Here is a 26703-nt window from a genome sequence, read left to right on the forward strand (position 1 = left end):
TTTTGTTGCAACCAGGCAAATAACACTTTATTAAAACTCATGTTTCAAACATCGTCTTACAATGTCCTTTGGAACAAACAAAAATATTAATACAAAAATAATAAATAAAAATCAGTGACCTAAGCACCATTGTCCCCTGGATATCATTATTGGCTTAAACACTGTAAAGATCAGCAGGAATGTGCGTCTCAGCGGACAAGGCAAAAGAGGTTTTCACCCAAGTGCTATGAACAGATCAAGTCGAGATGTTATTAGTTGGTCTACCAATGGAATTTGGCCAAAATCTTTACTAGATGAAAGCAATATTTCAATTAAAGTACAGTATTTACCACCTAGTCTATAACCCACTAAGGCCCTGTCCACACGGCAACGGATTCAGGTGAATCTGATAGAATTGTTTATCGTTTCGGCCTGGCGTCCACACGGCACCGGTGTTTTGGGTGCCCCAAAACGAAATCTTTTGAGAACGGGTTCCAGAGCAGAAAAATCTGGCAACGGCGCCGTTACGAAGTCGTCTGGATAAGTAGAACGGATTTGTTTACGATGACGTCACAACCACATGACTGTGAGTGCTTAACGCCGGGTAGAAGTGTAATGAACTCTATGCGAGTTGTCAACAAATAAAAAGGAAAAAAGGAAAAAAAAAGGAGCGATCTCACCTCTTCAGATGTTGGTTTAAGTCCGACAATACATTCCTCAAAAAGGGCGTAGAAGAACAAAGTAATCCATCAACGTGTAGCATTCAATTTATTCCGGACCATTAAAGAATTCTGGAGGATATCAGAATGTTGGCGTACCGGCTTCCATCTACCCCCATTCATTCCTCTTTCCACGTCTCCATTCAAAAAATGAGCACGTGATTTAAAGGGACTATATCCATAGGATAGGGAGTGAGAAGGTGTGTGCGTATGACAGTGACAGGGTGAGTGACAGGGAAGAACCTAGGCTCATGCTCGCCCTGAATTTCTCTTAAAGTGAAGGCAGAAGAATGTTCAGCGCCTGGCCAGGCTTTCTATGTATTAATTTACATAGACGTTTTAATATGAAATATAAATAAGTGTCTTAGACAATAGATACTATTTTACACTACTGATTAATAATCAAAACTTTATGTGGCTGATGCTACAGAAGAAGGGGTTTATGCGCATGCGTCCTACTACTTCTATTGTTCTGGTGTCTCCGATGGGACCGTCTTACAGCGCACGTAGTGGTGTGGCATGTGTATTGCATCGTTTTCAGCAAGCGTTGCGTTGCCATATGTACCTGATATTTTACTGATCCGTTGCCCATGTGGACGCGATATTTAAAAAAAAATCTCGTTGCCGTTGTCGTGTGGATGTAGCCTAAGAAAGTACCGGCCATATCGAATCATCACTTTCAAGTCAGATCATAGAACAGTATCTTTCATCGTACATTTGGTATGGTGTGGTCCACTGAAAAGCTACTGTCACTAATGTAGAAACAAGAAACTGTTATTGCACCACATAATAAAGAACTGAAAAAGAGAGAAATAAATGATTGTCATATATGCAGGGGAAAACAGAGCAAATCCTGAATCCCATTCAAATTTCTCCGACTAGAAAGACACATTGCAATCTTAACCTTCCTCATAGTGTGAATCGCCAGTGAAGATCTCTGTCCACCAGATAAATTATTTCCCATTCCTCCTTCCATCACTCTTCCTCTTCATCCTGAAGTTCAGTGGAGACAGTGTTTCCTTTTGACTCTTTCTCCTTCACATGTTCAATAGCAACAATGCCTGTGAGGAGAGCATAGCCCAGCATGGCTGCTGCAGCTACCAGGATGGACAGCAGTTGCTTGCCTCTCTTATAAGGCTCATGGTCAAAGTCACTGCTCTCCTGCACATTGGATGCCGGCTGACTCACTCCTTCTGTCAACAAGTAAACCACACATTTAATTATTCGCCTTCAGTAACCGTTTTATCCTGAACACTGGGCAAAATACAACAAAGAATAAATACACATGCTACAGCACACAGTAGACAGGATATTATTGGTTCTTGTGCATCCAACACTAGTCTTCCTAATAGTGACTGGTACCTCACCTCGATTCTCATCGGGGAAGTACAGGGACAGGATGTTGGAGCAGAACTTGGTCAGATTGTCCAGAGTCTTTAGGTGCTGCTGCAGTCCGCTGCTGGGCAGCCTGATCTTCAGTAGAGGTGCCAAGTAACCAAACACATAGGCATCGAGGGAGGAAGGCCTGAAGGGTAGATCTCAAAGTGAGCTCTCTGTAGAGTCTGCTATAAACTGTAGCTCATAACTAGAAGGAATTTACGTACCATGCTTTAGGAGTGATTGAAGCAATTCGACAGTAGCACATCAATTATAGGCTCAATGAGCACTTTATTAGGAACACCTTCACATTGATGAATTTATGTAATTATCTAAAAATGAGCCAATCATGTGGCAGCAGAGAAATACATAAAATCATGCAGATACAGCCCAGCAGCTTCGGGTAATGTTTACATCAATCTTCAGAATGGGGAAAAATTGTGATCTCAATGATTTTGACCGTGGCATGATTGTTGGTTCCAGATCGGATGGGCAGAGCCTTTTCTTACAAAGCCCCATGGTTATGGAACAGCCTTCCAAGTAGCGTTCAGGAATCAGACACGGTCTCAGCGTTTAAGTCTAGGTTGAAAACATATCTGTTTAGTCAAGCCTTTTGTTAATGGTGTTTATGAGGTAAAGGTGTAGATCTGGAGGGTCCTCAGACAGAGTGTTTTGGTAAACTGGGATGTATGGATGCTGTCAGTCCCCCACTCGCTTGCTCACTCGAATGTCATCACCCCCCTGTCTGTCCCTCTGAGTTACATGTCAATCCTGGGATCGAGATGCTGACCTCTTCTGCTCCTCGGACCTGCCTGATCCATCCTGATGCCCTGTGTCTGGCTGGAGTCTCATCACATCGCTCGTGTGGAGGACGGCCCCATATGGACAGTTGAAAGTCGCATTTGGACACTTACAGTAATGCTTTTATGGCTGAGGAATAGGGGTGTGCATTGGCACAGCCCTCACGATTCAATTCGATTACGATTCGGAGGGTAACGATTCGATTCGATTCAATCCGATTCTACGATGCATTGTGATGCGTTAAAATTTTACTGAAAGCAAGGCAAATTTTTCAGTAGTCATGAGGCAATACAAGCAGTCAGATACTGAACAACATTTTATTGACTGTTGTGTGTATCACCCCTGTTTTAAACAAAATAAAATTGAATGTTATAGAGTTTCAAATATGAAAAAGAAAACAAATTACAGCTGTTTAGTGTTTTTAGCGTTAATAATAACCTGTCTCTCGCAGTCCTCTTCCTCCGCCTCAGCCATCTTGCTAAGCTAGTGCTCTCTCGACTGGCGTGCAGCTACAGACTGCGCATGTCTGTGATGTTGCTCCGGAAATGCCCACGGAAGTTTTTTTTTTTTTAAATACGCTGAATCGATCTGGCATGTTGCCGAATCGATGCTGAATCGTCCATGCCCCGCATTGCGATGCATTGCAGAATCGATTATTGTTGACACCACTACTGAGGACTACAGTTGACTTGCTAACTTTAGGACTGCAGTTGTCATTAACAATTTTGCACTCAAGTTTCCATCAATGAAGAGTTATAACATCAACAAAACTGACTTCATGTTAAAACTGTTAATGTTGTCTGTTGTTGCCCAAATGAGGATGGGTTCCCTTTTGAGTCTGGTTCCTCTCGAGGTTTCTTCCTCATGTCATCTGAGGGAGTTTTTCCTTGCCACCGTCGCCACAGGCTTGCTCATTGGAGATAGATTAGGAATAAAATTAGCTCATGTTTTAAGTCGTTCAAATTCTATAAAGCTGCTTTGCGACAATGTTTATTGTTAAAAGCGCTATAGAAATAAACTTGACTTGACTAAGTATTTCTATAACTGTTGATCTCCTGGTATTTTCATGCACAACAGTCTCTAGAATTTAGTCAGATTAGCACAACAAAGAAAAAACAGCCAGTGAGTGACAGTTCTGCAGCCAGAATGAGGAATGGCCAGACTTGTTTGAGCCAACAGTAACTCTGATAACCACGCTGTATAATTGTGGTGAGCAGAAAAGCATCTCAGAATGCATAACACTTCGAAATTTGAAGCAGATGAGCTACAACTGCAGAAGGTCACGTCGGGTTTCACTTCCGTCAATCAAGAACAGAAAGTTGAGTCTGCAGTGAGCACAGGCTCACCAAAACTGGACAGCTGAAAACTGGAAAAAAAAACACAGCCTGGTCTGATGAATCTCAATTTATGCTGATGCACACAGTTGATAGGGTCATAATTTGGCACCAACTGCAGGAATCCATGGACCCAACATGCCTTGTGTGAACAGTCCAGGCTGGCCTGGTGGAGGTGGTGTAATGGTGTGGGGAATGTTTTCTTGGCAGACTTTGGGCCTGTTAATACCAATCAATCAATCATCGCTTGAATGACCCAGCCTATTTGAGTATTGTTGATCATGTGCATCCCTTCACCACCACAATCTACCATCTTCTAATGGCTACTTCCAGCATGATAATGCACCATGTCACAAAGCAGAAGTCGTCTCAAACTGGTTTCATGAACATGACCAGGAGTTCAGTGTTCTTCAGTGGCCTTCTCAGTCACCGGCTCTGAATCCAGTACGAACCTTTGGGATGTGGTAGAACGTGCACCTGAAAAATCTGCAGGAATTGTGTGATGTAATCATGTCAACATGGACCACAATCTCAAAGGAATGTTTCCAACATCTTGTGGAATCCATGCCATGAAGAACTGAAGCTGTTCTGAGAGCAAAGGGAGGCACTACCCAGTATTAGTATAGTGTTCCTAATAAACTGCTCTGAAAGTGTATACTCTGCCACTTTAAATATGTAATGATGGAATTTTACAAAATATAAAACTAAGTGCAAAATGACTGATTTCTTAAAATTAGCAAATAATACATTTAACACAGGCGGCACGGTGGTGTAGTGGTTAGCGCTGTCGCCTCACAATAAGAAGGTCCGGGTTCGAGCCCCGTGGCCGGCGAGGGCCTTTCTGTATGGAGTTTGCATGTTCTCCCCGTGTCCGCGTGGGTTTCCTCCGGGTGCTCCGGTTTCCCCCACAGTCCAAAGACATGCAGGTTAGGTTAACTGGTGACTCTAAATTGACCGTAGGTGTGAATGTGAGTGTGAATGGTTGTCTGTGTCTATGTGTCAGCCCTGTGATGACCTGGCGACTTGTCCAGGGTGTACCCCGCCTTTCGCCCGTAGTCAGCTGGGATAGGCTCCAGCTTGCCTGCGACCCTGTAGAACAGGATAAAGCGGCTAGAGATAATGAGATGAGACAAGTCAAGATGTTTTTTTTTTTTTTAATTTAATTTCTAAATTTCAGTTGAAAGCCAGGCATTACCTTTTCTGAAAGTGATATAAATATTATCTAATAACTTCAATGCATTTATATCTGCCTCTGATGTCTTTCTCACCCTCTGAGCTTCTGGATCTTCCCAAACCTATTCCTACTAACGAAATTTCTTACAAGTTTGCTAGAAGTCATATACATTCTTCTTTCAACAAGGCCTGGAGATAAATTTGCTTCAGTGACTCCCTGACAAATAAGATCCTACAACAACAAGCTGGATGTGAATCTGTTCAGGCTCACTATAACAGTTTTACTGACTTACAAATAAAGTATTCATCACTTTAGGAACCAGTGATGTGAGACAAAGAAGGAGGGAAGCTCATTCACATCCGTTTCCTAAAGCTGTAGTTTAGCCTGTGTGTTTTGATGAACTTACGAGTCCCCGAAGAAAAATCTGTTTGACCCGAGGCGTTGAGAGAGAAGATTCATGCACTCCAGAGCATCACTGTACAGCTTCAGAGAGAAAGAGAAAGAAAAACAGGGAGGTTTTTTTTTTCTTTGTGTGAAAAAATTATGACCATGTCTATGACCTCACGATAAAATAAATCAAACTTGCAGGTGTTTAAAAGTGTGTGCACAGAAAGAATCTATGGTACGCAGAGCAGCAGTTCTTCTCTCAACGCCTTCGCCTGTAATATTCTGATGATAATCAAGACCTCGTGCGGTTGGATCACGTTGTTATATTAGCCGTGGAAACAAACTTGGCCGCAGGGTCAATCCCCAGCTGCATGTGTGGACACCTGGGCTTTAGATTGCTATATTTCACATTCCCACTCTCAAAGTCGCAGCCCCCAAACTCTCCTTCTCCAACCCATAATTCCATGCCTCCGCACCTCTTTCTCAGCCTCCTCGCCGGCCTCCAGAGTGCCGTTTCCCCGCATGAGTCGCACTCTCTCCAGGTGCTGGCACTGCATGCGGCTCGGCAGGAAAAAGTTCAGTGGAAAGGTGATGTTTTCTGCATGCCAGGGACGCGTCACCTCGACATAGTTCTTCGGCTCGATCCACAGAGCATAAATCTGCCAGAGTGTGACGGGAAAAGGTGTGTGAGTGGATATTCATAAGACCATTCTTCTTCTGACTTAAAAATGCAAAATATTAAGAGCATTCTAAATCACTGATGATATACATAGTTCATAACACATGCTTTATATGGATTTCTTTTCAGTGCAGCAGTTCAGGTGATGAAAGAGTTAAAAACTCGTCCCACTCCAGCCCCACTGCCTCCAACTGAGCGGAAACTGTCTGGAATCATTATACTGCAGCTATTAAATACCAGAGATAATAACCCAGTCACCATTTACCTACTAATGAATCATAGGAGAAGGCATAGCAGGAGAGAATGCTTGTTAGGACAAACTGCATATAATGAAAGGTAATGAAGATACTGTTATATAATATTGACTCCCTTTCAACACTGAGGGAACACCGGGTCATTTTGCACCTCTCTTATCACTTGTGAATCTCACCAGAGCAGGCATCAGCTTTTCCTCCACCAGAGAGATAAAAGCAAGCATGTCAGCTCCTTCTTTCACGGACAGATCGTAGTCTGCATTGTATTTCTGAAATAAACACGACAAATCATCTCGCAAATTAGCAGTCATTAAGGTTTCAAAATGTTCAGTGTCATCATAATATACAAAAGAAAGCACAAAGTTAGTACAGGCTATGTGAGAAATAAAACAGGAAAATACACCATGGCAATCTGGCAACGATTACAATTAATGAATGCCATCGCATACTTTTTAAACATTAGCAGTTAGTGTGATTGTGAAGCCAGCACACTATTGTTATCCATTGGACCACTTTTTTTTTTTTTTTTTTGCTGCACTTCTTCTCCTGCAGTTTTTGAGATACTGATTGCAAACCAACTTCAACTCTTCTGTCCTATGCCCAAATAGTGTGGGCAATACAAATAAAAAGTTTTCCTGCTTGGACAAGCTTCATCAGAGGGCCACCAATCTTAATACGACACCTCAGGACAACACACCCAACATATACATGAAATCAGCTATAACACACAGTCATCTTTTTCTTGCTTTTCATCCATCCTTTTTTCTCCCATTGGCATCAGTGCATTTTTGGCCCCATAGAAACACACTGGGCATCAGAAGCCAAGCTGTCCCACTCAGTCATGATTCATCCAACAGCCATCAAACTTCATTTTATAGCATCCATCATGAGTCACTTTTTTTGAGAAATCACACTCACATTTTGTTCAGGAAATGCACTTGTCAAGTTACATTTAATGTTGTGGAATATCCACAAGACAAGTCAGGCTATCTTCAGACTGTCGGTCCAAATCTGGAGATTTCTGCATATCCGGTCTGAATCCGATCTTCCTGATCGACTGCCCGCATCATATCTTGCAAGTGATCAGATCTGATCTGTGTGATAATCCTCATTTTCAGTCTTCTTCACGTTGGTTGCTATAGTAATGACATTCCACCTGAAAGCAGGAGCAGTTGACAGAAACAAGCCAAAATGGAGGGAAATGAAATGGGCTTGCTTATCAATCATATGGCAATGTGGAGCCGCGAGGCAGGTTTTATAATCAGAATCAGAAATGCTTTCATAATGCTGAGGGGGAATTGAGTACATCTGCAGTTGCTCAGACTCGAGTAGAGAAAAAAAAAATTACAAAACTAGATTGATACTGTGAATAAAGTTACAGTGATTTGCGCTAGCTCTTACAAACCGGGATGTCTGGTCACTGTACCCTATAGATCCGAAATGGTAAGAGATAAGAAAATGACGCTTAGTGAGGAAAAAAAAAGCCAGTTTTTCATGGATCATTCTGGTTCGGTGATCCGGATCAGCACCAAGTCATAGCAACTCAATTCAGCCCAGAGGTATTCTGAATGTGAAATTTGGTGATGATTGGTTGAAAACTCAGGGAGAAATAGCATCCTAAAAAAAGTTATTAATAATAATAATAATAATAAGAAAGTAAAAAGTGCCTGAGTGAGAGTAACAATTTACGCCAGCCCTGCTAGTGCAAATTAATTAAACAGATATGTAAAATGTAAACCATATATCAATAGTATATCTCATCTCATTATCTCTAGCCACTTTATCCTGTCCTACAGGGTCGCAGGCAAGCTGGAGCCTATCCCAGCTGACTACGGGCGAGAGACGGGGTACACCCTGGACAAGTCGCCAGGTCATCACAGGGCTGACACATAGACACAGACAACCATTCACACTCACATTCACACCTATGGTCAATTTAGAGTCACCAGTTAACCTAACCTGCATGTCTTTGGACTGTGGGGGAAACCGGAGCACCCGGAGGAAACCCATGCGGACACGGGGAGAACATGCAAACTCTGCACAGAAAGGCCCTCGCCGGCCACGGGGCTCGAACCCGGACCTTCTTGCTGTGAGGCGACAGCGCTAACCACTACACCACCATGCTGCCCTAATAATAATAATAATAATAATAATAATAATATGTAAAGAAAAAAAAAGTTATTGCACAGTTATTGATACAATAAAAATAATGAGATGGAGCATCAGAGACGGAGGAGGCTTAGCTGCTTGGCTTTATTTCATGCACCACCAAACTAGCATGTTTCCTGTATGTGTGATCTAAACATGAACTTTACGTATGTGGCACAAAAGTCACAGATGTTTTAAAAAAAAAAAAAAAACTGAAATCCGATCAGCAGTAGGTTTTCCAAAAGCCTCAACACTAAGAGCATCTTAACTAGGGGAGAGAATGTTCATTGTGCTGCTCACGCTACCATTTAACGATGATCTTTGTGCTGTGATGCTTTTGGGGAAACCCACCCCCAGATCAGTCAGGCCTAAATGGATTTGCAAAAATGCAATTTGAATCGTATTTCAAACGGATTTCTAAAAATCGGATCTCATGTAATTTTCGGCTGTTCAGACTTGCTACATATAATCCAACTCCAATTGGATATGCACATAAATCAGATTTCGCCTGACGGTCTGAACATCGCCTTAGCTCCTGTTATCGCTCACATTATCACATCTGTAAACAGCCCTTCCCAAGATGGCTTCTCTTTTCCCCTCACTGAAGTCATCATATCGATAGTTATGTCTGTCTTTGTTAAATAACAAGACGTTTTGTAACCTGTTCATTATTAACCTTAGCCTTGTGGCGTGTCCACCACATGAGTCCCTGTAAATGAGCTGTAACTATAGAATCTATATTATATTAAAGCAAGTGAATTAATTTGCAGCCATAACGATGAGTCCAGGACACTGGGTTACCTGTTTCCTGAGCTGAATGATAATCTTGCTGGGATGAGAAAAGCTCCCATCCTCTTCAGTCTTCAAAGCAGGGAGTGAACCTGGGAGCATGCAGCCACAACACACATCAGTCTATGTGTACTCCTGCTACTATAGTCTTCTCACATTACTGTAAGCCTGCTGTGTGCAGATCTCACACCAAATACTGGTCCGTGTTACTCTGTTATTGATAGATTTAGTGGAAGTAACTTATTACTACAACGGTTATCTCACATTACATATCGTTAACTACCGCTGATAGCACTAACCTGTACTAAAATCAATACTAATGCTACTCGTGCATCTAAAAAGCTTATGACAGAAAAGGAGTGCTGAAGCAGGTAAATATACACTCACTGGCCACTTTATTAGGTATACCCATACACCTGCTGTTTTATGCAGTTATCTAATCAGCCAATTCCTTGACAGCAACACGGTGGTGTAGTGGTCAGCACTGTCGCCTCACAACAAGAAGGTTCTGGGTTCGAGCCCAGTGGTCGGCGAGGGCCTTTCTGTGTGGAGTTTGCATGTTCTTCCCGTGTCTGCATGGGTTTCCTCTGGGTGATCCGGTTTCCCCCACAGTCCAAAGACATGCAGTTAGGTTAACATGGGGTGGCCTTGGGCTGAAGTGCCCTTGAGCAAGGTACCTGACCCCTAACTGCTCCCCAGGCGCTGTAGTATGGCTGCCCACTGCTCTGGGTATGTGTGCACGTGCGCATTCACTGCTTCAGATGGGTTAAATGCAGAGGATGAATTTCACTGTGCTTGAGTGTGCATGTGACAAGTTTTAAATTAAAATTAAATCAATGCACAAAATCATGCAGATATACATCAAGAGCTTCAGTTAATGTTCACTTCAAACATCAGAATAGGAAAAACTGTGATCTCAAAGTGTGACTTTCACTGTGGCATGGGTGTCGGTTTGAGCCAGATGGACTGGTTTGAGAATTTCAGAAGCTGCTGATCTCCTGGGGTTTTCACACACAACAGTCTCTAGAGTTTACACAGAACGGGGCAAAAAAACCAAAAAACACTGAGCGAGTGACAGTTCTGTGGGTCATAACGCCTTCTTGATGAGAGGTCAGAGGAAAACGGACAGATTGGTTTGAGCTGCCAGGAAGGATCTAGTAACTCATCGCAACTCTTTACAACCATGGTGAGCAGAAAAGCATCTCAGCATGCAACAGCAGAAGACCACACTTGGTTCCACTCCTGCAGCCAAGAACAGGAATCTTAGACTCAAGAACAAGTTCCTATTAAAGTCGCCAGTGAGTGTATATAACAGGCGTTATATAGGATACACTAAAATTCCTAATTCCCTTAGCAGCTAGGTCTATTTCTGCACTGTCAACCTCCAACACAATATCCAGTTCAGATCAGTCTCAGTTTTCTGGGATTAGTGGATCAGACAATTTCTGCCATTAGAGGTAACCTGATCAGCTTAAAAGCACCATATTTATGTTAATAGTGCATGCCTGCTCAGAAACCAACCATGAAAATCCCATGACAACAAAATCTGCTTACCCGTGGGACTCCTCCAGGGGTTGGCGATCTTGTGAACTTTCAGTGGGGTTCCAGCAAATCGAGCATATGCCTGGAAGTGTAAAAAAAATCACTTAAGAAGCCAACAATGTTATGAGTAAGACTTCTGCTGTAATCCAGGCTGGAGCTGGAAAAAAAATAGCAGAAGTAAACATCTAACATTTAAACATTTAACACACTCTATTCAACTATTTAGACCTTTATGAGCAGAATTTGTTGTATTAGAAAAAGAAAACTACAAAGGGATATAACCTAGGCTCTTTTTTGCTTTAATCCATTCATAAGGCACTGGTTAAAGAAGCATTACTGAACATTTGGAGATCTAGCAACCTCATCTCATCTCATTATCTCTAGCCGCTTTATCCTTCTACAGGGTCGCAGGCAAGCTGGAGCCTATCCCAGCTGACTACGGGCGAAAGGCGGGGTACACCCTGGACAAGTCGCCAGGTCATCACAGGGCTGACACATAGACACAGACAACCATTCACACTCACATTCACACCTACGGTCAATTTAGAGTCACCAGTTAACCTAACCTGCATGTCTTTGGACTGTGGGGGAAACCGGAGCACCCGGAGGAAACCCACGCGGGATCTAGCAACCTCTTTGGTAGAAATGTTTTTGCATGCAACTTGGAGAAGAATTTTTTTTTTTTTAATGTACAGTAGTTGAATGATTTAGTAGGACAAGCTGAACACACACCAGCTACTGAGTTAAAAGTGTAATTGAAGCAACATGCAAGCAACTGTACAGTGATACTTTAGGCATAGCTTTCCATGCCTCAGTCTGGAAAAGGTTTAAATTAATTGCATCTTTATTCAAATTATAACCAGGCCAGACTGGAAAAGCATCAATGGATGTGCTGACATAGAAAGTCTTAACACACTCTACACATCCTACAGGACATCTGTGGATGGGAAACACAGCCAGGACATAAAACAACCCAGAAACAGACACCGTGTGTCTTCCTCATGAGTTGGATAGCAAGGTATAAAGCTTAAAAACCTAATAAATATCAAAAACCATAAATAACAGCCTGTTCTCATACAAGACAGACACAAACACAGACGCACAACCATTTGAAAACCTTTTCCACTGGCAGCCTTATTTTTAGCATAGGAAATTTAAGACAGGATGTGAAGCAGTTCAACAGTTCAGCACATAAACCTGAAGGTACTGGGACTAATTTTCAGTTATGTTAGCAGTGGAGAAAATGTGTACACTTCCAGAGTGCTAAAGGAGCTTATTGAGGAGACAGCAAAAGACTGGACCAAGAGCCGAAGACGGGCAGCGTCTCAGACAAGCGGGAATCGTAGCTTTAGAATTAGGTGAGGATTTAAGGAATTCTGGAATTTGATCCAGATTTTAGAGAATTTGGATACTTCATACAACGAAGCAGAGCGAGGTTGTGATTTAGTGCGATTGTGATTTTGGCTTAAGTAGATTTGGCAGTGGAAGACAGGAAGTCATGCTCTGCTTATTGTATCTTGAGAAAGGAAGCAGTTCACAGCTCCTCTGGCAGAAAACAGCCACTCAACACATCACTGCAGGAGGACTTCAACTCACTGACTTACTGCAGTTTAATTCCTGTCAAAGACATCACAGCCACAGAGCGATTATTAACTACCGAGTGCCAAACATTGAATACATCATTTATTACATGACAAATGCATCCAGCAAATGAATCTTATTATTTACGTCCAAGAAAAAAAGCGTAATATACATATTTTAAAGATTTCCAAGTTTGCAACAACGACAAGGGTATAAATAGTACTCTTAGATGAATTCAGTTAAGACAGAAACAAGAGCCGTACTGTTTATAACTTGAGCATGGTTTGGGCGTCATACACATCAGAGTGGAACCATGAAAAACACTTGCATCGATGTGACATTTTTGCTGAAAGCCTTGTTTTTGTTTTTACTTTTTTTTTTTTTTTTTACTGTGGACAGGAGAGTCATGTAGACTCTCTTGCATAAATGGTGGGTGGATGGGAAGGTGGGGCGGGGGAACGTCATGGAAAACACTACTAAATTTCTTCCACAATGTCTGCAGGTCTTGAGATGCTTTTTATTTTTTAAGCTGTTTGAAGAAATCACAAAGAGAAGTGGACTGAGGAAAACTCAGCACGCCAGAAGGCAAAAAAAGAAGTTAAGTGGTGAAATTACATAGAGTACAACCACAAAGAGAATATAAAAACCCCCCATTATCTTTCATTTCATTTCAAGTGTTAATAAAATTTTACTGCAAGATCATTGACACTAAAACCTCCCCAGAGTCCAGAGCATTAAAGGCATATAAATAGTCTATATTATACCAAAAGAAAGACTGAGAATTATTTTTTAGTTTAGTTTTTTTTATAATGAATCTGACGTAATAGCTATTACGTTTCTAAATAAATATAAAACACATTTCACCCATTTAAAAAGTTAGGAATAGTTATTAACAGGCACTCATTAAATACTGTCAGAAAGTCCAGGAAGGTTTAGATTAGTAGAGACCGATTGTATGTATTCTACACTAAAGTTCTGGAAGTTTCTGTCTTTTTTGCAGTTTTATATTTCAGAAATTAGAAGTCAAATGAAATCTAAGTATCTATACTGTCACTGTGCGGTTCAGCATTATGAGCAGAGCAGTGGAAATAGATCCGATGCAATGCAGCCAGTTGGAATAAAAGGATTGCCATCAAAGGCTGACATCATGCCTTCAGATTATTGGAGAATTCCTCCACAATTTTAAAGTGTGTCATAAAACCACAGACATGAATGCCCATGTGCTGTCCAACAGAAACATGAACAGGAAAGTTGCTGAAGGCCAAAATGCTTCTGCTGACAGTTTAGTTTACAGCACAGCACCAGTTCGTATAAAAATGCCATAAGCATCATTCCAAATGGACTTTCTGTTATAAACAATGCTGAGCTGCAAATTTCACCACAGTATAAAATGTGAGATTTAAAAATAAAAATCATGCATATTGAACGAATGCATGATTTAGTGCTGGATGTAATGTGCCATCTCTTAAAATAGGGTCATGAGGTGCCAATAAAATATTGAAACTTCACTGAAATTGGTCAACACAGGCTATCCAGTTAAGATCATTTTTCAAATGGCAGCTCACTAAAGAGGAGATTACAATATTAATATGGCCTGCTGGTCGAGATTGAGAGATTAAATAAACTCAAGTCCTCCAGCCCTCACTGTGTTCGGTTGAAGGTGAGACTTTACACAGATCACACAAATCGTCTGCGCTTTACACGCGTTATTTATGTAGGAATTTCCTACATATCAACAAGAAAATTTAATAATGAAAAAAAAATTGGATGGGATTCGGCTAATTATAAAACAAACTCGAATGCATGTGAACGTTGCTGTTCTGCTGCCTCCCCCATACTGCGAGTTTATTCATTGCAAGAACAGCCCTGAAATCATGTGGAAACTGAATGGAACTGGGTTATAATTTTCCAGACAGTCTGTGAGAGAGTACAATGATCTGTCACTAAGTGCTTGCTGTGTCAGGAATTAGCCTGTAGTTACAGACCCCACTACGGGGGGGGAAAACTGCCACAGGCATTTTCCCAACCACCAAGAAGAGGAAAGTTCTTCTGAACCCACCTCCTGCAAATAAGCCACATCATTTGAAAGTTAAAAAAAAGTGGGGGATCCTGAAATAACGGAAATTAATTCCATGTGGCTACTATGGTGTTACAGAAATACGGACAGGGATTTCCTGGTAAAGCTGAGACAGACTGGAAAAGTAGCAAAGTGAAGAAACTCTTTCCATGATCAATTATTTCTCTGGAACAGAAGGAGCCCCAGGGCCACAGAAAAGACCTCATGCTGTTCATGGTTCTATTTATGAGATTAAAAACACCGGTCACTAAAACAATGCAAATAGCAGGCAACTGCAATTCTGTTTTTAATAGCTGTATTAATAATAAAATGTAAGTGTGTAATTACCAGTTAATTATCTAAGGTGGCGTTTACATTAGACCATATCAGCGGATCATCAGATTAACGTTTTTAAAACGATTCGCGTGCACACAGCAACGCCAATACACGGATACGCCCGGCTCCGCAGGCATCCTGCGCTCCAAATCACTCCGCCCTGAACAGCGAGTGCCCTCTGGAGGGTGCGCACTCCGGCCCTGCGCAGCTCACAGAGCGTGCGAGTGAAGCGCACGAGCAGTGATTCGGGACAAATAGCAGGAAGTGAAAGTCTGCGCTGTTTTTCAGCAGTCACGTCACATGACCATCGTGGCATGACCAACGCCAGCGAATCAGGAAGGTGGATGTCACAGTGACGTTGTCCAATGACGACGTCAGCTAGAGCTCAGCACAGCGTATCCTCGTTCCTCAATGTTTACACAGCACCGGATCAGATACGTAATGGATTGAATACGTGGGCCCTGGCGGATTCAAGTTGTTCCGCCTGTGGAGTCGTTTCCCGGCGTTTTAATGTGAATGGACAGTGCATCCGCGACGAAAACGAGACGGATACGGTCTAATGTAAACACCACCTAATTTTAACAATTCCAAAACAAACAGTCTTAACCAAACTCACCTTTTCTGAACACTTCACGCAGTAAACACATCAGCAGTATGTGGACCAAATTTATTAGAAATCAAATGCAACCAGGAAATGAATCCATTATTTATGCTACAGAAAACCCTAAAAATTGAACCAGGGAATCAAACCAGTGACCTTTTGTGCCCAAGACTGCTTTTCTAACCTCTCGGCCATGGCTGCCCACATATTACGAGGATAGCCTTCTTTCATCTTAGAAATGTTGCCAAGATAAGAAATATAGTGTCACTACATGATACAAAAAAAAAAAAATAGTTCATGCTTTTGTTACCTCCAAGTTGGATTACTGTAATGCCTTACTGTCTGGATGTTCCAGTAGGTGCATACACAAGCTCCAGTTGGTTCAAAATGCAGCAGCAAGAGTCCTTCCTAGAACTAGAAGATATGACCACATCACCCCTATCTTATCCATATTGCGCTGGCTCCCAATCAGGTTTTGCATTGATTATAAAATACTACTGCTGACCTAGAAAGGACTGAATGGTCACGCACCATAGTACTGGAGCAAAATTCTGGCCTTTTATGATCCACCGCACCTACTTCGATCAAAAGGTGCAGGCTATTTGTTGGCACCTCAAATAGTGAAGGCTACGTCAGGGGGCAGAGCCTTTTCTGACAAACCCCACAGTTATGGAACAGCCTTCCAAGTAGTGTTTGGGGCTCAAACACTGTCTCAGTGTTTAAGTCTAGGCTGAAAAGTCAAGTTTATTTTTACAGCGCTTTTAACAATAGACATTGTCGCAAAGCAGCTTTACAAAAATGTAAAGACTTTAAACATGAGCTAATTTTATCCCTAATTTATCCCCAATGAGCAAGCCTGTGGAGACAGTGGCAAGGAAAAACTCCCTCAGATGACATGAGGAAGAAACCTCAAGAGGAACCAAACTCAAAAGGGAACCCAGCCTCATTTGGGTGATAACAGACAACATGATTATAAATAACTTGCTTCTATAACTGTGTCCTGTATAGTCACAAAGTATAACTGTGAAACCAGGAAATTCATTAGTTTTAACATGAAGTCTGCTTTGTTGAAGTTATAAACTGTTCATTGATGGAAATTTATTATAAAATTATAAACAGCACAATTGACTTGCTGTATACTAATGTGAGGGATGCATACAGAGTCACACCCCTCCCCCCACTAGGGAAGTCTGACCATAACCTGGTTCGTCTACAGCCGAAGTACACCCCTCTGGTACAAAGGCCATCTGCAACAACTAGCTCCATCAGGAGGTGGTCCCCTGAAATGGAAGATGCCCTCAGAGACTGTTATGACACCACAGACTGGGATGTACTGCTTAGCCCACACTGAGGACATAGAGGGGCTGACACACTGTCTGACGGATTACCTCAACTTCTGTGCAGACGTGGTCTCCCCTGCCAAGACTGTATGGTGTTACCCTAATAACAAGCCATGGGTAACACAGGAAGTCAAAGCTGTCCTCAACAGGAAGAAGGCCGCCTTCAGGAGCAGGGACAGAGAAGTGATGAAAGCAGCACAGCCGGAGGTGAAACGCTGTGTGAGGGAAGCTAAGGACAGCTACAGGAGAAAGGTGGAGCAGAAGCTGAAGGAGAACAGCATGAGGGAGGTCTGGGAAGGTGTGAAAACCATCACAGTCCACAATACAAAGATCAGAGTCATGGGGGGACAAACTGAATGACTTTTTCAACCGGTTCAACCAGTCCACAACCCCCCCCACCGCAGCCATCTCTCCTTCTTCCCTCAATACACCTCCCCCCAGCCATTGCAGCAGTCCCCTCCTCCTCCCCTACCTCAACACAGATTCCTCCATGCATCACTGCAGACCAAGTCAGAGGTCAACTGAGGAAGCTTCACCCAAGGAAAGCAGCAGACTCGGATAAGGCGCGTCCTCGACTACTGAAGACCTGCGCTGCTGAACTGGGTGAACCACTCTAACGTATTTTCAACCTCAGCCTGCAGCTGGGGAGAGTGCCCACCCTCTGGAAGACATCATGCATTGTTCCAGTTCCTAAGAAGAACCGGCCCAGAGAGCTGAATGACTTCCGACCAGTGGCACTCACTTCACATCTGATGAAGACATTGGAGCGGCTCTTCCTCAGCCTCCTCAGACCCCAGGTACAACCTGCCCAGGACTGTCTGCAGTTTGCATACTGGGCAGGTGTTGGTGTGGAAGACACTATCCTTTACCTGCTACACCAAGCCCACTTGCATCTGGATAAGGGAAATGGCACAGTGAGAATCCTTTTTTTGGACTTCTCGAGTGCCTTCAATACAATCCAGCCCCTTATGCTTCAGGACAAACTGAACAGGATGCGAGTGGACCCTTGCCTGGTCACCTGGATCTCCAGCTACCTTACCAACAGGCCGCAGTACGTCAGGCTGAAGGACATCACGTCTGACACTGTGATTAGCAGCACCGGAGCACCCCAGGGCATGGTGCTGGGCCCTCTTCTCTTCACCCTGTACACTGCGGACTTCTGGTACAACTCAGAGATGCGTCACATTCAGAAGTTTGCTGATGACCCCGCCATCGTGGGGTGTATCAGGGACGACAGGGAGGAGGAGTATAGGAGCCTGGTGAGGGACTTTGCCATTTGGTGCAATAGGAATCATCTGCAGCTCAACACCTCGAAGACCAAGGAGCTGGTCATTGACTTTGGGAGGTCCAGACCAAGGTCATGACCAGTTCTGATCAAGGGAGTCGAGGTGGAGGCTGTGGAATTTTACAAGTACCTTGGGCTGTGGCTGGACAGCAAGCTGGACTGGACTTGTAACACCAACCACCTGTACAGGAAGGTACAAAGCAGGTTGTACTTCCTGAGGAAGCTGCGGTCCTTTAACATCTGCAGGAAATTCCTGTGGATGTTCTATCAGTCTGTGGTCACCAGTGTCCTGTTTTACACCGTGGTGTGCTGGGGGGTAGCACATCCAAGAAGGACACATCCAGGCTGGACAAACTGATCAGGCAGGCCGGCTCTGTAGTCGGCATGAAGCTGGACTCTATGGTGACGGTGGCAGAGAAGAGGACTATGGACAAACTACTGAACATCATGGATGATGCTAGTCACCCTCTGCACACCGTCATCATCAACCAGAGGAGCCTGTTCAGTGACAGAATGCTCCTTCCCAAGTGCAGGACTAATAGACTTAAAAACCCCTTTGTCCCTCACGCCATCAGACTGCACAATTCCTCTCTGGGGGGAGGAGGGGTAACAGGAGGACAGAGGATGGGAAGGAGCAGTAGCCTAGCCTGACAAAAAGCAATACTGGACAATGTGCAATATAAATGTGCAATATAAATGTGCAATATAATGTGCGATACCTCTCCTGCTGGATTTTTTTTATATTTTATTTTATTTGTATATGTTAATACTTAATTTATCTAGAAGTTTTCTCTATTTTCTATTCTCTGTTTATTCTGTAATGATGCTGCTGGAATTTTAATTTCCCTGAGGGAACCCTCCCAAAGGGATCAATAAAGTTTTATCTATCTATCTATCTATCTATCTATCTATCTATCTATCTATCTATCTATCTATCTATCTATCTATCTATCTATCTATCTATCTATCTATCTATCTATCTATCTATCTATCTATCTATCTATCTATCTATCTATCTATCTATCTATCTGAGTGCAAAACTGTTCATGACAACTGCAGTCCTAAAGTTAGCAAGTTAACTGTAACCCTCAGCCATAAAAGCATTACTGTAAGTGTCCAGAGCATCTTCCAAGTGCGACTTTTGACTGTCCATATGGGGCCGTCCTCCACAGGAGCGATGTGATGAGACTCCAGCCAGACGTAGGGCATCAGGATGGACCAGGCAGGTCTGAGGAGCAGAAGAGGTCAGCATCTCAGGCTCAGGATTGACATGTAACTCAGAGGGACAGACAGAGAGTGTGTGCGTGTGTGTGTGTGTGTGGGGGGGGGGGGGGGGGGGGGGGGGGGGCAATGACACAGGTTGTTAGGTATGCCCAATGTCACCTAGTGAGTAAGTAGAGTATACATTTTTGCACTGAATGCAAACAGGGACTCCAGAAAAACTAACTATGACAGCATAACTAAAAGGGGAGAGTCAGAAGGTAACACAAGCATGAGGGAGCCCTGGAACATAAAGCAGCCAGCCACTACACCATCAACAAACTCAAGTGAGTAGAGACTTCTCTGTTTGACTAAACAGATAAAACATATCTGTTTAGTCAAGCCTTTGTTAGTAGCATTTTATTAGCTAAAGGAGTAGATCTGGAGGGTCCTCAGGCATAGTGTGTTTTGGTAAACTGGGATGTATGGATGCTGTTGCCTCCCCACACTCACACATTCACTCAGGTTTGTTGATGGAGGAGTGGCTGGCTATTTTATGTCCCAGGGCTCCTTCATGTCTGTGTTACCTTCTGGCTCTCCATTTTAGTTTTGCCATCATAGCTAGTCTTGCTGGAGTCCCTGCTTGCACTTGGTGCACAATGTTCTTAACCATTAGGTGACAATGGGCATACCTAATAATCTCACTCTCTGTCAAGTTACATGTTGATCCTGAGACACCAGTGATGCTGGCTTTTCCTGCTCTTCAGACCTGCCTGATCCATCCTAATGCCCTACTTCTAGCTGAGTTTCTTATCACATTGCTCCTGTGGAGGATGGCCCCATATGGACAGTATAAAGATACACTGAGAAGATGACTCTGGACACTTATAGTTTTGCTACAATGGTTTAGAGGATTACAATTGACACAGTAACTTTAGGACTGCAGTCTTGCACTCAAGTCACCATCACTGAACAGTTGATAACTTCAACCAAACAGACTTCATGTTAAAACTATAATGAATTTCTTAGTTACACCATTGCAATTTTTGACTATATAGGACACACTTCTAGAAGCAAGTTATTTATAAATCATGCTATCTAATATCACCCAAATGAGGATGGGTTCCTTTTTGATTCTGGTTCCTCTCAAGGTTTCTTCCTCATGTCATCTCAGGGAGTTTTTCCTTGCCACTGTCACCTCAGACTTGCTCATTAAGGATGCATTTATTAGTTCATATGTTTAAAATCTTTATTTTTCCGTAAAGCTGCTCTGTGACAATGTTCATTTTTAAAAGTGCTATACAAATAAATTGACTTGACTTAAGAACATAATGAGTTCTGTAGCAATGCCCGAGATGTCCTTTTAGCTGGAAATAGAGCTTCAAAATTGGCTAAAAATGCCCAAATTCTGCAGCATCTTTCTCAGACACTACAGATTGCTGGGTGAGCGTCAGCTGAAAGCTGCGAGTCCTGTTTTGGCAATGCTGCAGGTTCTCCACAGAAGAACATGATCACATCACCAATGTGCTCTCTAGCTTATATCTTTTAACTCTATTGGATATGCAGGTTGGGACCTCTGGTGTGCAAACAGTGCAAATGCATTACATGCATAATTATGAGAATGCTGATATTGCACATTTCCGCATCATGATGCATCGTGTCACAATTGTTTTGTTACACCTCTAATGTACATCAAAAATCAAATCAAAGTCCTTCCCACGCCATGTGGCGCATAGGGTGGTGCCGATCTCCGTTTCCGTAGCCCTCGGCCTCTCGCCTATTACATAGCTAGGGTTACAGTGGGGGGGGGCTAGTCCTCTGGTAACCGCGAGAGTTTGATGTACATACATACAAAATTAATGTACATACATACAAAAAAAAAAAAATTACCAACTGGTTAGTGGGAGCTAAATTAATCTTCTAATAAAAATTTTATAAAATTTGTAGGCTGCACATATTAGTCAAAATACTGTCTATTACTCTCAAACAACAATCTCAATCTAGTTAGCTGTTCAGTGAACCAGTACTTTCCCTTCAGAAACCTGTCACACCACGACTACCCATAATCGCTTCATCTTGCTCCACACCCTAAACAAAGTTGCAAGGTGAAATTTTGGTTTGTCCATGGCTTAATGCTAGCTAAATCACAAGACCTTGTTTTCATGGTGGAAATTTGAAGAACACAGAGTAAATAAGAAACGAATATACTGCTGCCGTTCTATCGAGTCTCAGAATCAACACAGACTATTCATGCATCAGTACTTTGTGTCACACAGAGATTTTGTGTGTGTAACTGTGTTAAACTCGAAAAAGAAATGGAACCTTACAAAACAAATTGCAAAATGAAAAATAAGTCCCCTCCATTTAGGTACCAGTGCCAAGCTCTATTTATACTGATGTTTGCTATTTTGATTGGGTGGAAGCTATTTTTCCCCCATTTGCACTATCCTCGTCATAAACTAACAAGCTGCACTAAAGTTTGTGCGACATTCAAAATCCACCAGAGCAGTATCATTTTTTTTAAACCATTTGGACCAAAATGTATGTGCATTACCACTTCTTAAACCCCATTCTTGGCACAGATGTCAGGATAAGATGGTATTTTCCTGATTTCATGTGCAGCCATCAAGGCCCTGTTCTTACAACCTGGTTTAACGCAACAGTTAAACTTTTATTTTAACCAGTGTTTAAAACCACACTAGCTGTTATAAAACCCACACATTCTGCTGTACAAGTCTCCATACTCCTAGAGGAATGAAACTAGAAAAATGTGAAAGCCTGAAATTGTTTTTTCTTAGCTGTAGCTGGTGTGAAGTAGGTCAGATGTGTAGACATGGTAGAAGAGATTGCATTTTGTAGAGAAACAAATTTTTCAACCCGTGTGCACTTGGGTGAGATGCACTCATTCCTAATGAATAGGTACAAGCTCCCTGGACCAAAAAAAACAACAACCCAGCAACAGCAGCTCCTTATTGTACAGTGTCACAGGTTAATGTACCTGGACAAAGGTAATTTAACATAAAAGTCAGTTGTTGCCAACATTATGAATTTGCCTAATTGTGATTCATGCCCAAGCACTGCATAATACTGAGACAGATTGTAAAGTGTAGGGCCAAATGTGTGTGAGACTTCACAAATATTACATAACTCACACACTTTGGGTGTTTCTCTTTATGTGTTCTGGTGTGTCCTCCCCTGACGTCATCTTTTAAGACAGAAGATTTATTCTAATAGAAGTCTGTTCCTTTTGTTTTTGGTATTAAGAAACATGCTTTACATGCCAAAATGTAGAGTCCACATATGAAAATTAGACTGGATGGAGGCGGCTCAGCAGGTGCCACCTCATAGCTCCAGGGTCCCTGGTTTGATCCAAAGCTCTCGTTAGTGTCTGAGTGGAGTTTTGCATGTTCTTGTGGGTTTCCCTCCACCTCCCAAACACATGGCCATAGGGTGATTGACGAAGATAAATTGCATGAATGACTGTGTGTGTGTATATACAGTGCCTTGAAAAAGTATTCATACCCCTTGAACTTTTTCACATTTTTCCACCTTACAACCACGAACTTAAAAGTTTTTTTATTGACATTTTATGTGATAGACCAACATAGAGTAGCACATAATTGTGAAGTGAAATGAAAATGATCTTCAAAATTTTAAACAAATAAAAATCTGAAAAATGTGATGTGCATTAGTATTCAGCCCCCCTGCGTCAATACTTTGTAGAGCCACCTTTTGCTGCAATTACAGCTGCAAGTCTTTTGTGGTATGTCTCTACCAGCTTTGCACATCTAGACACTGAAATTTTTGCCCATTCTTCTTTGCAAAATAGCTCAAGCTCAGCCAGATTGGATGGAGAGCGTCTGTGAACAGCAATTTTCAAGTCTTGCCACAGATGCTCAATGGGATTTAGGTCTGGACTTTGACTGGGCCATTCTAACACATGAATATTCTTTGATCTAAACCATTCCATTGTAGCTCTGGCTGTATGTTTAGGGTCATTGTCTTGCTGGAAGGTGAATCTCCTTCCCAGTCTCAAGTCTTTTGCAGCCTCCAACAGGTTTTCTTCCAGGATTGCCCTGTATTTAGCTCCATCCATCTTCCCATCAACTCTGACCAGCTTCCCTGTCCCTGCTGAAGAAAAGCATCCCCATAGCATGATGCTGCCACCACCATGTTTCACAGTGGGGATGGAGTGTGCAGGGTGATGAGCAGTGTTAGTTTTCCGCCACACACAGCGCTTTGCATTTAGGCCAAAAAGTTCAACTTTGGTCTCATCTGACCAAAGCACCTTCTTCCACATGTTTGCTGTGTCCCCTACATTGCTTCTGGCAAACTGCAAACGGGACTTCTTATGCCTGCCTTTCAACAATGGCTTTCTTCTTGCCATTCTTCCAAAAAGGCCAGATTTGTGGAGTGTACGACTTATAGTTGTCCTGTGCACAGATTCTCCCACCTGAGCTGTGGATTTCTGCAGCTCCTCCAGAGTGATCATGAGCCTCTTGGCTGCTTCTCTGACCAGTGCTCTCCTTGCTCGCTCTGTCAGTTTAGGTGGACGGCCATGTCTTGGTAGGTTTGCAGTTGTGCCATACTTTTTCCATTTTTGAATGATGGATTGAACAGTGCTTCTTGAGATGTTCAGAGCTTGGGATATTTTTTTATAACCTAACCCTGCTTTAAACTTCTCCAGAACTTTATCCCTGACCTGTCTGGTGAGTTCTTTGGTCTTCATAATGCTGTTTGTTCTTCAGTGTTCTCTAACAAACCACTGAGGCCTTCACAGAACAAGTGGATTTATGCTGAGAGTAAATTACACACAGTAGGACACTATTAACTAATTAGATTACTTCTGAAGGCAACTGATTGCACTGGATTGTATTTAGAGGTATCAGAGTACAGGGGGGCTGAATACTAATGCACACCACATTTTTTAGATTTTTATTTGTTTAAAATTTTGAAGACCATTTATCATTTTCGTTTCACTTCACAATTATGTGCTACTCTGTGTTGGTCTATCACATAAAACCTCAGTAAAAAACTTTTAAGTTCGTGGTTGTAAGGTGGAAAAAAGTGAAAAAGTTCAAGGGGTATGAATACTTTTTCAAGGCACTGTATGTATGTATGGCACCCTGCTATGGACCAGCATCCCATCCAGGGTGTATTCCTGCCTCAAACCCAACGTTCCTGAGCTAGACTCCAGATCCACTGTGACTCTAACCAGGATAAAATGATTACTGAACGTGAGTGAGTGGGATATACATAAATACACAGTTGGGTCTGCTTTCACATTATTATGAGTGAAATTTATCCATCCATCCATTATCTGTAGCTGCTTATCCTGTTCTACAGGGTCGCAGGCAAGCTGGAGCCTATCCCAAGTGGGGCGAGAGGTGGGGTACACCCTGGACAAGTCACCAGGTTATCACAGGGCTCACACAGAGACAAACAACCATTCACACCTACGGTCAATTTAGAGCCACCAATTTGCCTAACCTGCATGTCTTTGGACTGTGGGGGAAACCGGAGCACCCAGAGGAAACCCACACAGACATGGGGAGAACATGCAAACTCCACACAGAAAGGCCCTCATCGGCCACGGGGCTTGAACCCAGGACCTTCTTGCTGCGAGGCGACAGTGCTTGCCATAAGACATTCATCCAGTATCTGTAGCCGCTTATCCTGTTCTACAGGGTCGCGGGCAAGCTGGAGCCTATCCCAACTGACTATGGGCAAGAGACGGGGTACACCCTGGACAAGTCGCCAGGTCATCACAGGGCTGACACATAGACACAAACAACCATTCACACTCACATTCACACCTACGGTCAATTTAGAGCCACCAATTAGCCTAACCTGCATGTCTTTGGACTGTGGGGGAAACCGGAGCACCCAGAGGAAACCCACGCGGACACGGGGAGAACATGCAAACTCCACACAGAAAAGCCCTCGCCGGCCACGGGGCTCGAACCCAGGACCTTCTTGCTGTGAAGTGACAGCACTAACCACTACACCACTGTGCCGCCCAGAGTGAAATTTATGGGTTAATAAAATAAAATTAAATATTTATAATAACCATATCATTCCCAAATCTTGAATAATTACTTGTTGTGCAAAGGGAAGTGTAATTATGAATACTATGGGTCTAAAGCATATGTGTGTGTTTTTATATTTCCCCATTCCTAATAAGCAGTACAGTTTGCCAGTTAAACTTCTCTGACAGAAACACTCCCTATAAACAGACTGCTATGGTGACTGTTTGTTCCTCTTGCACAATGTTTCTCTCTCTTTCTTATCTCTGTTTCATGCGTGTGCTCAAACTACAAACTTATCACCACACCTGCTGGAAAATATGTGCATGTGTTTGCTCCCAGAGAGACTAAACATGTCGCTAAACTGCTCAGATTTAACGAGTAAATATACTTTTTTTTTTCTTATTTCGAAGACAGGCTGTAAAATCAAGACAGAGCAGCTGCACTCCCATCAAGCTCAACTCCCATAAACACTACATTATGGTTTCAATTTTAGATTAATTCTCTTATATATATATATATATATATATATATATATATATATATATATATTTTTTTTTTTTTTTTTTTTTTTAACACACGAAGCCTAGTCTCTGTGTTTCCCTAACAGATATAAATCTCTCAGACAGAATCACCGACAGCGGTATTATTAAAATCATCCTGTTTGCATGGAACCTGAGTGCAGTGGAATGAACAGCTGATAAATTTGGGTCTCAATAAGAATAAACACATTCTGTTTGAGATAAATCTGGTTAAAAATAAAACAGTATCAAGGACTTACCAAAACTATTAGACTGTCAGGATCAACAGAAGGTAAACCCCAACCCCCTTTCCAGCAAAACAACTCTAAGGGGGCCGCCATCTTTTTTTTTTTCCTCCTAACTCAAATAACCTTTGACTCGGAAGTAGTTATTTTTACAACGCTGCAGAAAACAACAAAATGTTTTGGAGCTTTTTTTGGCTTTAATTTAAAAAAAAAAAAAACAAACAAACAAACAAAAAAACACTAGTATAGCATTACTATAACATTCCCATATGAGTTTTTATCTTATTTTTTCTTAGTTACACAACCATTTAATATGTACCTTAATTTTA

At 42.3% G+C, this 26703-nt stretch overlaps 1 protein-coding gene across 3 annotated transcripts; it reads right to left on the minus strand.

Moving 5' to 3' along the window:
- On the minus strand, window positions 1-26495 carry mtx1a (metaxin 1a). 3 transcript variants are annotated; one of them, XM_060921848.1, is made up of 9 exons: window positions 26390-26466; window positions 19490-19610; window positions 11196-11265; window positions 9654-9733; window positions 6881-6973; window positions 6248-6430; window positions 5791-5867; window positions 2066-2223; window positions 1-1888 (listed from the first exon to the last, which is right to left on the minus strand). In XM_060921848.1, the coding sequence occupies exons 2-9, from the start codon at window positions 19589-19591 to the stop codon at window positions 1674-1676; spliced, it is 978 nt and encodes a 325-aa protein (XP_060777831.1). In that variant the 5' UTR covers window positions 19592-19610; window positions 26390-26466; the 3' UTR covers window positions 1-1673. The 3 variants fall into 3 exon arrangements, with proteins under 3 accessions (XP_060777831.1, XP_060777830.1, XP_060777832.1); XM_060921847.1 differs by having other exon boundaries at window positions 1-1891; XM_060921849.1 differs by lacking the exon at window positions 19490-19610 and having other exon boundaries at window positions 1-1891; window positions 26390-26495.
- Between the last annotated feature and the right edge of the window lie 208 nt (window positions 26496-26703).

Source organism: Neoarius graeffei, chromosome 5, assembly GCF_027579695.1.
Source record: "Neoarius graeffei isolate fNeoGra1 chromosome 5, fNeoGra1.pri, whole genome shotgun sequence".
Taxonomy (NCBI): domain Eukaryota; kingdom Metazoa; phylum Chordata; class Actinopteri; order Siluriformes; family Ariidae; genus Neoarius; species Neoarius graeffei.

Excerpts from the sequence above, each read along its gene's own strand:
- mtx1a (XM_060921847.1), bottom strand. The coding sequence starts at position 19,591 with ATGCCCTACGTCTGGCTGGAGTCTCATCACATCGCTCCTGTGGAGGAC. Across the intron at positions 9,734-11,195 it reads CCCCTGGAGGAGTCCCACGG|GTTCACTCCCTGCTTTGAAG; the intron begins GTAAGCAGATTT and ends GCATGCTCCCAG. Across the intron at positions 6,974-9,653 it reads TCATTCAGCTCAGGAAACAG|AAATACAATGCAGACTACGA; the intron begins GTAACCCAGTGT and ends TGTTTATTTCAG.